The sequence below is a fragment of the Lacerta agilis genome, chromosome Z (assembly GCF_009819535.1).
Source record: "Lacerta agilis isolate rLacAgi1 chromosome Z, rLacAgi1.pri, whole genome shotgun sequence".
NCBI classification, from domain to species: domain Eukaryota; kingdom Metazoa; phylum Chordata; class Lepidosauria; order Squamata; family Lacertidae; genus Lacerta; species Lacerta agilis.
The window spans coordinates 11,450,283-11,463,017 of record NC_046331.1 but is presented as its reverse complement, the minus strand read 5'-3'; the positions used below and the strand labels follow the sequence as shown (position 1 = coordinate 11,463,017).

Sequence of the window (12,735 nt, the reverse complement as noted above, 5' to 3'; positions counted from 1 at the left end):
ACGCATTCCCAATGCTTCTCCATCCAAGTTTATTTCGGGATCACATTTTAAGTCCATTTCCTCTTGTCAAGGATGCTTTCCTGTGGCTTCCAGTGCTCACTTGTTTATCTCTTGCAAAGATAAATGTTGCTTCTCAGAGTCCCATTCAGAAATGCCAGCAAATGTCAAGAGGATTGTTTTAATCATCCCCCCCTCTATTTGATGTGTGAGTACCAAAGTGAGCATAGCCGGAACTGCTACACCCATGTGCAAGAGGGGAAGGCTCAGCAAGGGCCCAAGATTCACAGATACAACAAAATCTGGTGGATGGGTTGGGGACAAAAACCAATGAGGCCTAAGTGTGCTCAGCGGCTACAGAATGCTGACTGACAGAAGGGTGGTGGAAAACATGGGGGATGGATAGAGTATCCTAGAGGAGATCATAGTTGGCTGCTGGAGCCCTCGGCAGGAATGCTCCACGCTGTTTTAGATAGACACACATTTCCCCTATAGAATTAAAACTGGAAGTGTGCATTTTATACTTGGAAATAGTTTACAAGTATAAAGGAAGCAACTACCAATACTCAAAGGGCATGCTACTTTTCTGCATGACTCTCTAACCTAGGGGTGCCTCCAAATTGGAAGGCATTCACAGACCTTCTGAAGAGACAGTGTCATGCTCGTCACTTTCATTTAATGATGTTGATGCTTGGGGAGGTGGGGTGGGGAAATGAGTTTATTTGCTGGATCTCACCACTGGAAGTGTTTAGTCAGTTGTACCCAGTCCTAAAAATATGGAAGAACAGTTTGTCTTTGGCAAAAGCTGATTGGCCTGCCCTGCTTCGTGCGACTCATGCAGAGGTACAACCAACAGATTCCTGTGTGGTTGGGTCTTTCTGCCACTTTGGGTTTTATTTTTTTAATTTTTTAATACTAATTTATTTCTCATGGCGCGCTCACACACACAGTTTCGGAATTGGCGTTTTTTTTTAACAAGTTGCTTTCTGTGCTGTAGGATCTTTGGATTCCTTACTTCATCATCACAACAGATATCACTGCCTCAGCAATGAGAGTCCACACAGATGGTAAGTATATCTGTGAAGGGCCCATAGTGCTTGTCTCATTTAAAGCAGCTGAAGCCGTTGGACCATTTTCCCACTGCACTTACAGCATAGGTCTGAAGTTCCCACAGATGTATTCGAGGGCTGGGTCTCAGGCTTTCAGCACACTAAAGTAACGGTGGCTATGTTCTCTCTCCATTATCAGAGGCAGTGCGCCTCTGGATGCCAGTTGCCAGGAATCACAAGTTGGGGGAAGCTGCTGTTGCACTCAAGAAGTGGGGCTGGTTGGGTTAGAGAGGAGCAGTTTGGCCGCTGCTGCTTTTCCTCCAGAGAATATGGATCCTTTCTCTGATCCCCCCCCCCTCAACCAGGCTGCCTGTGGCGGTACATCCGGGCCAGCATGTCACTTTCCGGCTACTTGCCCCCGCTCTGTGATCCAAAAGACGGCCATCTCCTGATGGACGGAGGCTACATCAACAACCTTCCAGGTACTGATGCAACCTATTTTCTGCTTATTTGCAGCCGGATTGAAGCCCCGACTCCTGAATTTATTGGGGGGGGGGGGTTGCAACTCGCGGAGGCATAAATTCAAATTTTGAGACTTACATGTGGTGGGAAGAGAAGATCAAACTGTACATAGGCTCTAATTGCATCCTTTTTTAAAGCTGCCTGGTTCAATGTGTGGGCTATGTGTCCCTGCTGATCCCCAACACCCCAAATATTTGTGATAGGTCCCCATTAACCTTCACCCACTCCCAGTCTTTTCAGAAACAAGTTTGCAGCCAGGGACATGAGATCAGGTTCCTGAATGAGATTGAAGACTCTGAGTAAGGAGTGCAGCTGCACACAACACACACACACACACACACACACACACACACATGTTGAGTGTGGTACCTGTGCCCCTCCAGCCCAAGGATGCTTCCTTGCCCAGTTCTCTGTCTCAGAGGACTCCCATCACAGAAGCCTCAGTACAACCAGAGTTTCCCATGGGCACCAGTTTGGGCACTGGACTAAATGGGCCATTGCCTTGATCCAGGAGGTATCTTTTTGTGTTCAGAGTCTTCCCCATGCCATCTGACTGAACAGGTTAAGCCCCCTTTACCCTCAAAAGGCACCATTCAACGAAGGCAGGATTTGCAGATGGGACTGAACTGCTGCTCCTTTATAAGGCTCAGCCTAAGGTCGGCTATTGCTGATGTATTCAAAACCCTATGAAAGAAGGTTAGCCAGAAGAAAAACTGTGTGTTTATGTGAGAGACTGGCTCTAGATCATTTAGTGAACTTTATGACTGAGTGGGGATTCAAATGCAGGGTCCCCTTGTTCCTATTCCAACACTCTAACCCAGCCATCAGCAACACACCAGTCGTTGTTGGTCTACAACTCTCATCAATGCCAGCTAGTACAGCCAATGGTCAGGGGTTGATGGGAGTTGTAGTCCAATAACATATGGAGGGCTCTCCCTATGGGCTCCCTCTCTTCCCCTGTTTTATCGTCACAACAAACCTTGTGTGGTGGGTTAGGCAGAGTGATTGTCCCAAGGGTGCATGCTATGAGCTTCATGTGTCCAAGTGAAGATTTGAACCCAGGTCTCTGCATTACCGGTCTGACACTTTCATCACACCAGCCCTCAACTTTGTTGTGGTTAAGAGGAATAAATAGCAATGCTGAGTGCTCTCAAAACATGCCAGTATGGAAGCATCTAAAATCAATACTTTTTTTTTTTAGTATTTCCTCCTTTTTTATATAAAACTTGATTCCCACCCCCTTCTGAAAAAGGGAGCAGGGAAAGGGAGGTGAAGGAAGTGAGGGTACAAGTCGGCTTATCCAAATGCTACAGTCTCCTGACCGATCACAGTGATGTTCCAGGTACAACGTACCCTGGTAGCCTTTAAACCCTGCTGTGCATCTTCTCCACCAAGTGGAATCGAAAATGACATACCTGTCACGATTTTGTGGGCCTCTTTCACTTTGCTGTTCCTCTTTGTCTTCTCACCCTCGCCTCCCTGAGGGATACTGAGTCACTGTTCTCTGCAAAGGGCCTTTTCTTTCTCCCGTCAGGAGGAGAAATGCTTTTTCATGTTTGGGTTTAGAAGTGAATTACTGGAACAAAGAAGGCCTATAAATTACCCTAATTCTGCTGAGAGGGAAAGAATCTTCTAAGAGCATTTTGGAAGGTAAAATTACCCTCTTTGGAGCAGCGCCCACAAATATCCAGTGTGGATGATGTGTGGCAAAGACCCTGCCAGAAATAATGAACTCATGCCAAGCAGTAGGCTGCCCAGCAAGCAGAGTGGAAGGTGTTCTAGGAAGGGGGCAGGGGATGATTCTTTGCTTTTGTCACCTTGACAGCGGATGTTGCTAGGTCTATGGGGGCAAAGGTGGTCATTGCCATTGATGTGGGGAGCAGGGATGAGACAAACCTCACCAATTATGGCGACGCACTCTCTGGCTGGTGGCTGCTGTGGAAGCGGTGGAACCCCTTGGTGGAGAAAGTGAAGGTATGACTGGGATAGAATTGCCCCTAAATAGCTGCTAGCCCTGTCATTTGTGGCAATTTGTGATTGATTCCAGGGGATCAGGCAAAGGTTTGGGGGGGGGGGGTAGTGTTATACCTGGAAAGGTTTTTTACAGCCTGAAAGAGAACTTTGCCTTTTAATTTTCCTAACACAGATTTGGGCTGGTTGTTATTATTTCTTTCTGAGCTAGTGACTATTTGTGATAACAAATTTGCAAGGCTGCATTAGGGTTCACAGTGACTCTTCAAAGCTTTGATTGCACAGATGGAAAATAAGGCCATACATACTGTTTTCCTCCACACCCCATGCCATGATGAGGCCAGACAGATATGGTTGTGGGCTGTGTATGTTGTGCCATGGCACTAAATATCTGACAGAGTAGCCATGTCTTCACCACCCACCCACACAAGCCAGTTTCAAACCTGCTTTAAATGTCATGGCTCCATGCCTAGAGTTGCAGTCCCCTGAGAATTACTTTCATTAAAGGGATTAAGGCTCTACCATGACAAATCCTGTGTAGATGAACTGCAACACCCATCATCCACAGCAGGCATAGCCAGGAATGACTGGTTGTTGTTCGGCAACATCTGGAGGGCTCATGTTCCCTGTGCCTGATTTATAGCACACTCACTAAACAAATTCCCAGAGTTTGGGGGAATGGGAGGTTATAGAAGTTAGAATTTCGGTCAGCCAAGATGGGTGCTGCTGCCCATTCTCTCGTGGGAGCTTAATGATCCTTGACATTTTTGGCAGGTGCTGAACATGGCCGAGATCCAGACCCGGCTTGCCTACGTGTGCTGTGTCCGGCAGCTGGAGATGGTCAAGAGCAGCGAATACTGCGAATACATCCGGCCACCCATCGATCGCTATGGCACCTTGGACTTCGGGAAGTTTGATGAAATCTGTGTGCGTTGGGGTCAGAGGAAGCTAAGGCAGTGGGGGAGAGGGTTGCCTTCTTGGCTTGGAGGCCTCAAATTACTTGCTTGTGACAAGATGGTGGGGTTCCCCCCCCCTTGTATGCCATGCCTTTTTTAGATTATTAGCCTGATGAGAAGGAATGCCCCCACTTTTTATTTTAAAGTGATCTTTAAAGTAACCCCAAGGATCAGGATTAACATTCTTTAAATAGATTAATCCAATAAAACCAGTCTTAATAGCTGAAAAACATTTCAGTGAGATACTGGTCAGCAACTAGTTTTTAAAATAAAAAATGTGGCTATTTTGAATTCAGCAAAGAGCCATCAGCAAGCATTGGAGCCACCCCATATGTCCCAGCCCCATGCAAAAGACACAGGCAAAAGGTGGTTAAAGCAAGAGTCTTGTGAGCAAGAGTCTTTGCAGCAGAGACCTTTTTCTTCTTAACATAGTTCAGCAACACATTTCAGAAGAGCCATGAGGCGAATGGGCTCTATTTCCATCCTCTGGGGCTGCCACAGAAAACCAGCTCAGCTATAGCGGCTGATGGCTTCCTTCCTTCCTTCCTTCCTTCCTTCCTTCCTTCCTTCCTTCCTTCCTTCCAGGAGGTGGGCTATCAGCACGGGAGAACAGTGTTTAATGTCTGGTGCAGGAGTGGTGTCCTGGACAAGATGCTGAAGGACAGACAGGAATTCTGCAAATCCAAGCTTCCAGGAGTGAGTATCCCAGTGGCTCTTCCTAATGTCCTTTTTTCAGATTATTGCTCTCCTAACATGATTGCTTCACAAAGCTCATAGTGGTTTTATGGCAGAGGGTTTGTTTGTTTTTAAATATGCCTCTTGGGTCCTCTGGAGAGAAGATCCTGGATTGCAATGGTGACTGGCACCCCTTGGGAGTGGTAGCGTGGAAGGCAAGGAGACCAACAGTAGGTGGAGCCAGCCACTGATTGGCTGTAAGTAAGAAGGCAGGCAGGTGAGGGCTGCTGAGGGCTGATTGTGGTTCGTGGGGCAATGCCCCATTCGCTTTAATAGACCAGTTTCAACTGCTGGACCGTGTCACTAATTGCCATAAGAGCCTGTGCTGAACCAACGCACTAACACATCCCTGACTTACAGAGCCAGTGTGGTGCAGTGATGTTGGAGTGTGAGGCTAGGACCTGGGAGACCCGGGTTCGAATCTCCACTCGTGCATAAAGGTCACTGTGTGACCTTGGGACTGCCATTGCCTCACAGCCTAAGCCACCTCCCAGGGTTGTTGTGGGAATTAAATGAGGAAGGAGAGAACTCCTTGGAGGAAAAAGGTGCGACATAAAAGAAGTAAGTAAGTAAGTAAATGTTATCACAGTCATCTAATTGCAAGCTACCTTCTGACATGGTCTTGTTTTGAAAAGCAGGCAGAGATTCAGAGTAAACAAACAAATAAATTCTTCTTTGTGTATTCTGCACTATCTCCAGAGGCTTACAGCAAGTAGCAATAGATTGTGCTTAGAATGATGGGTGGGGTGGGGTGGAGATCTCATTTTAAAACTGAGTTTTTAAAATACAAAAGATAAACACCTCACCCTTCTCTTGATTGAGCTGCAGGTCTTCCCTGCAGAACTCTGGGCTCTGAATCTCCATAGGGAGCTGCACGCTTGAGAGGCTGCTGTTGAGAGCATCTGGCTTTACGCACCTCCCTTAATTGAACATGGTGCACAGGAGGTGCTGTGAAGAGAGAGCTTTCATTCGATCTCTTTCAGTCATGGTAGGATAAAGTGGACAGGGAAAGAGGCTGATGCCCCAAAGTGATGTAATTTTCTCTGTGGGTTAGAGTAGCCTATGGTCACATTGAAAGCACATGGCTCCCCCCCCCGAAGAATCATGAGCTGTAGTTTACTCCCCACAGAACTACAGTTCCCAACGCCCTTAAGCTACAGTTTGCAGGATTCTTTGGGGAAAGCAATGTCCTTTAAATGTATGGTGCATATTTGCACCATATCTCAGTGAGGCTTGAATGTCTTTTGGGTTCCCCACTCTTCCACCCCATCTCCATAGTTGCTTCTGGGTTTTGGGAACATAATTATTTAAGTGATTGCAGCATCTCCTGTGTGCTTCCCTCTCTGCCAGTTGTGACTCATCCAGTTGCCAGGGGTCTCCTGCAGGCTCAGCCTCCTTGCCACCCCTTTGACTGTTAAGGGCAGGCCCCAGACAGAGTGCTATGGAAACGAAATGGAGACCTGGAAAGTCATCCAATATACAACTAGCTACACACACAGCTGGGAAATGAGGGCTGCCTTGCACTGGAGCTGATTCAGTGGCAGCTTGTTCCATTGGCTGTGTGTTGTAGGGCATGGCATAATTAATGCTAAAAATAATTTTAAAAAATAAGTTCCAATCAGATTTTTACCCCAAGAAATGCTTAATTTTATAACATATTATGCAAATTGAGCAACTTTTTAAATTTTATCTTACCTTGCATAATTTACCCTGAATAGTTGATGGAGGGAGGGGCAAGGCATGCCCCTGGAGCCCTAGTACAGTATATTCTGGCGTATAAGACTACTTTTTAATCCAGGAAAATCTTCTCAAAAGTCGGGGGTCGTCTTATACGCCGGGTGGAAAATCTGTGGTTGAGTATATCTCAAACTCTATATTTTAACTGGAAAAGTTGGGGGTCGTCTTATACGCCCAGTCGTCTTATACGCCGCAATATACGGTAACTAAGAATCTCTTTGAGCTACCCTTTGGCTTCTGAAATGCCTCACGTGTTTCCAAGCTTATCTTCACAGCCATGAGATCTAGAATGTTGCTCCTTTTTTAAAAAAGGAGATGTTAGAAGCTGCTGAGTTGGGTTCTCAGGAAGATGAGAATCTGCTTTCAATCTCCCATGCCTTCTTCTACATCAAAGAAGTAAAAATGCCGTTACTTCTTCAGAATTGCTGAATAACACAGCCCTGGATGCAGTGCATGAATGTTGACAATCCAAAATAAATTTAGTGACAACTCAAATCTAGATATGTAAAATATATCCTCCTCCCCTGCACCCTTCATGCTTGTTTTCAGTTTTTTTATATGTGCAAGTGAATGCCGTTGATTGTCAGCATTCTCCGGCATCCCTCTGAGTTCTTGACAGTGAACAATGTGCCCTGGATTGGAACGTTGAGTCACCACATTTTGGACGTCCACTGTAATACGGAGATAACATATCTCATTAAAGGACCTGCCCTTTGTAGCAGGGGATTGATCTTACTGCATCATGGCTCAGTTCAATAGCTCTTAGCCAGCCAGCAGAGTGGCCTCTGTAACTATTTTTAAGATTTAGTGACTCTTGGGCTGGCAGCCTTTAATTAATGCTCCTACAACCAGATGTTCCCTTCCTCTGCTGCAGGGCATCTGATCCTGGCCCTCTGGCATTGCCATGGCTCTGTGTGGCTTGGCTCAAGCGCTCCCTCTTCCAGTCTCCTAGATAGGGGCGGAGGAGCAGCTTGGTCAGGAGTACAGCCTTCATCCAACCTGGCGCCCTCCAGATGTTTCAGCTTGCAACTCCTATCCCTTGTGCCTTGCACCCGAAGCATCCTAGTGAGCTCATAGCAGATGACATTCTTCATGTATCACTTTCAGTCTCTTAGCCCCTGTACTGCCCCAGCCCTCCCTGTTAGGCTTCATTTTCCAGCATGAGGTTGAGCATGCTATTATAATTGCTGGGGGGGGGGGGATATATTCATATGAGGTCTTCCTCCAGGTACCTCCTCTGGGGGAGGTTCGGAGGGTTTGTCATTTTATTTTCCTTTATTGCCTTTATATCAAACCTTCTTCTCCAAGGCGCAAAGGTGTCATCCAGCATTCTCCGCTCTCCTCATTTAATCCCCACAACAACCCTGTGAGGTGGGTGCAGCTGAGAGGCGGTGACTGCCTCAAGGTCTTACTCAGTGAGCTTCATGACAGAGTGGGAACCCTGGTCTCCCAAGTCCTAGTCCAGCTGCACCATCATTGGCTCTCACACTGGGTTGCAACAAGGGGAAGAGCCTTTTCAGTTGTGGCTCCCCTGCCTGTAGAACACTCTCCCCAGGTAGGTCGTTGTGGCGCTATCACAAACACCTTTTTGGCTCCAGGTGAAACCTCTCGTCTCACAAGCACTTGACACATCATAATATTTTGCTGCCTTTTGATGATGCTGTTTTTGCTGCTGCTTTATCAGCTTCAGGCTTTCTTCGGGTTATTAATTTGTCATTTTATTGTAATGCAGTACTCCTTCCTTGCAATCTTATGTCGTGCTTTCAAAATTCTGAAAGCTGCTTGGAGGCTCTTCATGTGTGTCAAGCAACTAATAAATTGAATTAATAACAATAAAGAACATAACGGATGAAGACACCCTTGGCGGTGGCAGCATGAATAAGTGTCAGCGGGAAGAGGGCTGCTGCACTCAGGTGCCCCTTGGGAGCTTCCTCTATGGGGCATCCGGTTGGCCACTGTGAGAACAGGATGCTTGATGAGACGGGCCACTGGCCTGACCCAAAAGCCAGGCTCTTCTTAGGCATCCTTCTCTTCTCTTCCAGGTGGTGACCTGTCCCACAACTTCTTTCACAGACCTGGCAGAAATTGTCTCCCGAATTGAGCCAGTCAAGGCTGTCATAGTGGATGGTGAGTTGGGGGTTGGGGATCACGGCTGCACCAAAAACCAAAACTCCCATTCCTTTCTTTGTTGTGTTTGTTGCTCAAGGATCCCCAGGAAATATGTTCAGGGTTTTTTTTGGGGGGGGGGGGGTTGGTTGGAGGCAGGTGGTTGGTGCCCTTCCATGTAGCCCTTGGGTTCCTGCTTTTCCTGCTGTCCCCTCCGCCAGGGGTGACCCACCTATCTTGCCGCCTGAGATGAAACAGTATTTGCCACCTCGCGGCCCACTAAAGTGCACCCCACTTCTGCCGCCAGCCCTTGCCAAGCTCAGTGGGAGCCTGGGTGCTCCTTAAAGTGTTGCCACTCATTTGCCACACACTGGAACACCTTCCTCTTGGTGGCAGTGGAAGCAGTTGGACAGGCAGAAGGCTGCCTCTTGCACTTCCATCACCTGAGGCAGGTGCTTCACCCCACATCATGGGGAAACCAGCTGTGCCTTCCCCCACCTCTGGGCTGAATGAGTCTCTCCCCCTTACCTGCCTTCTGTTCAGATGAGTCCGACTATCAGACAGAGTATGAGGAGGAAGTTCTCGGCAGCCACAAGGACGACTATGTCAATTTCCTGAGCAACCACACTGAAGACGACTCCGACTCCGTAAGAGCTCCCCCGGGCCCTACTGGTGTGGCCACTGTCTTCCCATAATGCAGTGGAGCCAATACAAGAGGGAGGTGGAGCATATCTTGCCAAAAGGGGCCTTAGACATCATTGCATGACTAGAAGGCATCCACTGGCTCCTCAGTGGCAAGGAAAAAGTACTCTGTAAACATGCAGGGGTAATCTTTACTTTATATCTTATAACATGTTCCAGGAGTGGGATTCAGAGATGGAAAGGGTAGAATTCTGTTCCTGTTATGCTGCTTTATGACCATTAGAGCTGTGAAGACATACTTGCTACTGTGTCAGCTATATCTAGTGAAAAACTGCACACAGGCACACCACTCTAAACCTATAAGGAGTAGAGGCAACAGTAGGGTAGCTCAGACGTGGCTACATTTACCTTTGCAATTATGAGGACTAGAAACTCATGTGTAAGAGAGGTGTTCTTTCTTCTTTTTTATAACAAAAATGAAATCTGCAATTGTGGGCTGGTTGCAGTACCTTCCCAGTGACTAGAGGCTAAAACAAGTTTTTTGAACTTGGTAAAAGATATCTGACAGGGAAACATGATAGAGGTGGTAGGTGTTATGTGTAGTAAGTGGAGAGAGACAGAAGTCCTCCCCCCCCCCTTCTCCCTCTCCAAATAATTCTGTCCTGCATCACCCACTGAACACAGGTTGATATAACAGCTAGAAAAAATCAGGATGCTGACCTAGATTGGGGCCAGGGAGCTGCCTTATGTTGAGAAATTTATTCTGTCAGGGGCAACATACCTGGGATGCTCATGAGCAGAGACAAAAGTAGGCCACCTTTGTACCACCACCCTGTGCTCTCTTTCTCTCTCTCTCTGCCCTGCTCCCCTATGCTGTGCTAGGAGAAAGAGGCTTCTCTTCTTCCCCACTCAGCAAAGAAACTGCCCCTTCTCCTCTATAATCGTAAATAAAGTTGGAGTTCTTATTACAAAATACACTGAAATAAATATAATTAAGAACTCTGGCCAGATGTTTCAACCAAAAAGATGCATTTACTCGTAAGTAAATACAAATATAGTATCAATCCTGTTAAGAATTACAGTCTTAAATGAAAAAAATCGTTTCACATTGAAAAATCCCTTGAAAGTCTTTTGGGAATTGATGTAAGGGCTTCTACGATGCCCTGTCCTGGTCTCCCTGGTCTCCAGTTGATTCATTATACATCTGACACACATCGTAGAAGCCCTTCTCCTCCTCTGGCAAGTTGCTTGGCTCTGGCAGGCTAAGACCAAGCAATAGGGCTTTGTCAGGGAGACCACTTCCTAGGTGAGAATGTCAACTGAGTCAGGTTCAGCAGCTCCTCACTTTTGGTGGGGGGGGTGATCCAGTAGGGTCCTGTTTTTTAGAGTCTTAACAATGCCAAATTGCACACAGCACACTCCCAGGAAGCTCAAGAGGCATGCAGCTCATGCTCGCTCCTCCCCCTTACATGTGAGCTTTTGGCCCTGGGCGGCAGAGCCCAGAGGGGAGCCCTTTGTCAGTGACCTCTGGGGCCTGGCAGTCTGAATGAAAACCTTTTGTCTTCTTTTCTTGCTCCTAGCAGGACCAAGAAGTCCGGCGCAGAAAGCGTATCAGCATCGTCAGCCAGGACAGCCAAGGAAGCAGCGGTACGGAGCTGAGCTGAGCTGCTTTGGGGGGCTCCCAAGCAGCTCAGGAAATCCTTTCCCATTCACTACAAAGCCTCCTCTCTTTGCCATTACAAAGCTTCCTTGTTCTGAAATGAAAGTGGTGCCTTTTCTTTCTTTCTTTCTTGCCTAAACCCAGCATGGGTAGCAAGAGTGAAAGGGCTTCTGACCGTGGCTAAACTCTCCCCTTCCACCATTTCTCAAATGCAGCTCTGCAGCGACCTTTCACCAGCAGCTTCTCCTAAACAGATCCTAGGGCAGCACTGAATTCCTGCACCTGGGCGTGTGGAGTGAACGGTGCATTTTGTATGCCCTTTTGTCCTATGAACAAGATGGCAGCAGCAGAGAGAAAGCGAGTGTGCATGTCTGTATTTTTAAAGGGTGGGTGGAGAAGTGGGTTTCAGCACTCTTAAATTACAGTTCACCCCCCTTATTTAGTTCTTGAACCAGCATCTGCAATGGGAGGGAGGGTGTGTGTGTGAAAGGTTCTGCCAGCAATTAGTAAGAAGCCTGAATGTTAGCATGCAGAATGAGTCTGGATGTTCCTTGCTCGACTCCGACACGGTGTGAAAACGAAACCATCTGTTGGGAGCTGTGTTGCCCAGCAGTGGTTGTGGCAACCAGTCTTGCTAAGAAGACGCCACTGATTGAGATGCCTTAGCTGGTCCTGCTCTCCACAGCAGAGCAGGGGGAATGACTTTTCTTGCCCTTCTGCCTTTCTCTGAAGCTCCGTCTGGGAGTCCTTGGCTCACCTGACACTTGTGGCATTTCCACACAGAGGGCACTCCTGCCTCTGGCCATCTGGACAACCTTGTTACTTCTCAGCAATGTTGGGCTGTCTTGTTGCTCTGTGTGTTCAGATGTTTTTTTAAAAAATAAAAATCCAACAACTTGAACCTCTTTTGTGCTGTTGACCAAATTCACACTCTGCCCTGAGCCTCGGGTGGCAAGACATGTTGGTGGAGGGGTGGGTGTCTCTGTGGATTAAGGTGCTGTTAAGGGTAGCAGCTTCAAGGATTTATCAGACCCACAGGGGCATTCTCTAGGGCTGTAGCTGACAACCTGCTTCACCTCAGACAGAAGCTCCAGAGGGCGGGGAGAGAACCAAATTATGCAGTGGTGGAAATAATATCCCCGCTTCTACCTTTCTTTTCTTTTCCCCTCTCCAGTTTGCTACACGGATGGCACAATCTGCCTCCCCCTTTAGGTGTGCTGATCTCAACACATTAGTAAAATGCTATTTCTATACACTGCTTTGTTGGGGGGTCTTCAGCATGAGAAGCTGTGTCAGGCTGCAAAGTCATCTGTCTGTCACCTTTTCAAGACTGCAACACCCTGCCCTCAACACAGAAAAG

General features: G+C 47.3%; 1 protein-coding gene across 5 annotated transcripts in view; it reads left to right on the top strand.

Moving 5' to 3' along the window:
- PNPLA7 (patatin like phospholipase domain containing 7) overlaps positions 1–12,276 on the top strand; it is a 99,114-nt gene extending 86,838 nt beyond the window's left edge. For 3 of the 5 annotated variants that reach the window (XM_033137612.1, XM_033137610.1, XM_033137609.1), the window contains 8 exons: positions 995–1,064; positions 1,412–1,528; positions 3,394–3,542; positions 4,314–4,466; positions 5,081–5,191; positions 9,010–9,094; positions 9,617–9,720; positions 11,296–12,276. In XM_033137612.1, the coding sequence (XP_032993503.1) occupies positions 995–1,064; positions 1,412–1,528; positions 3,394–3,542; positions 4,314–4,466; positions 5,081–5,191; positions 9,010–9,094; positions 9,617–9,720; positions 11,296–11,379 (873 nt within the window). In that variant the 3' untranslated portion in view covers positions 11,380–12,276. The remainder of the gene's footprint in view (positions 1–994; positions 1,065–1,411; positions 1,529–3,393; positions 3,543–4,313; positions 4,467–5,080; positions 5,192–9,009; positions 9,095–9,616; positions 9,721–11,295) is intronic. The other 2 variants (XM_033137613.1, XM_033137611.1) reach the window with 1 other exon arrangement.
- The last annotated feature ends 459 nt before the right edge of the window (positions 12,277–12,735 follow it).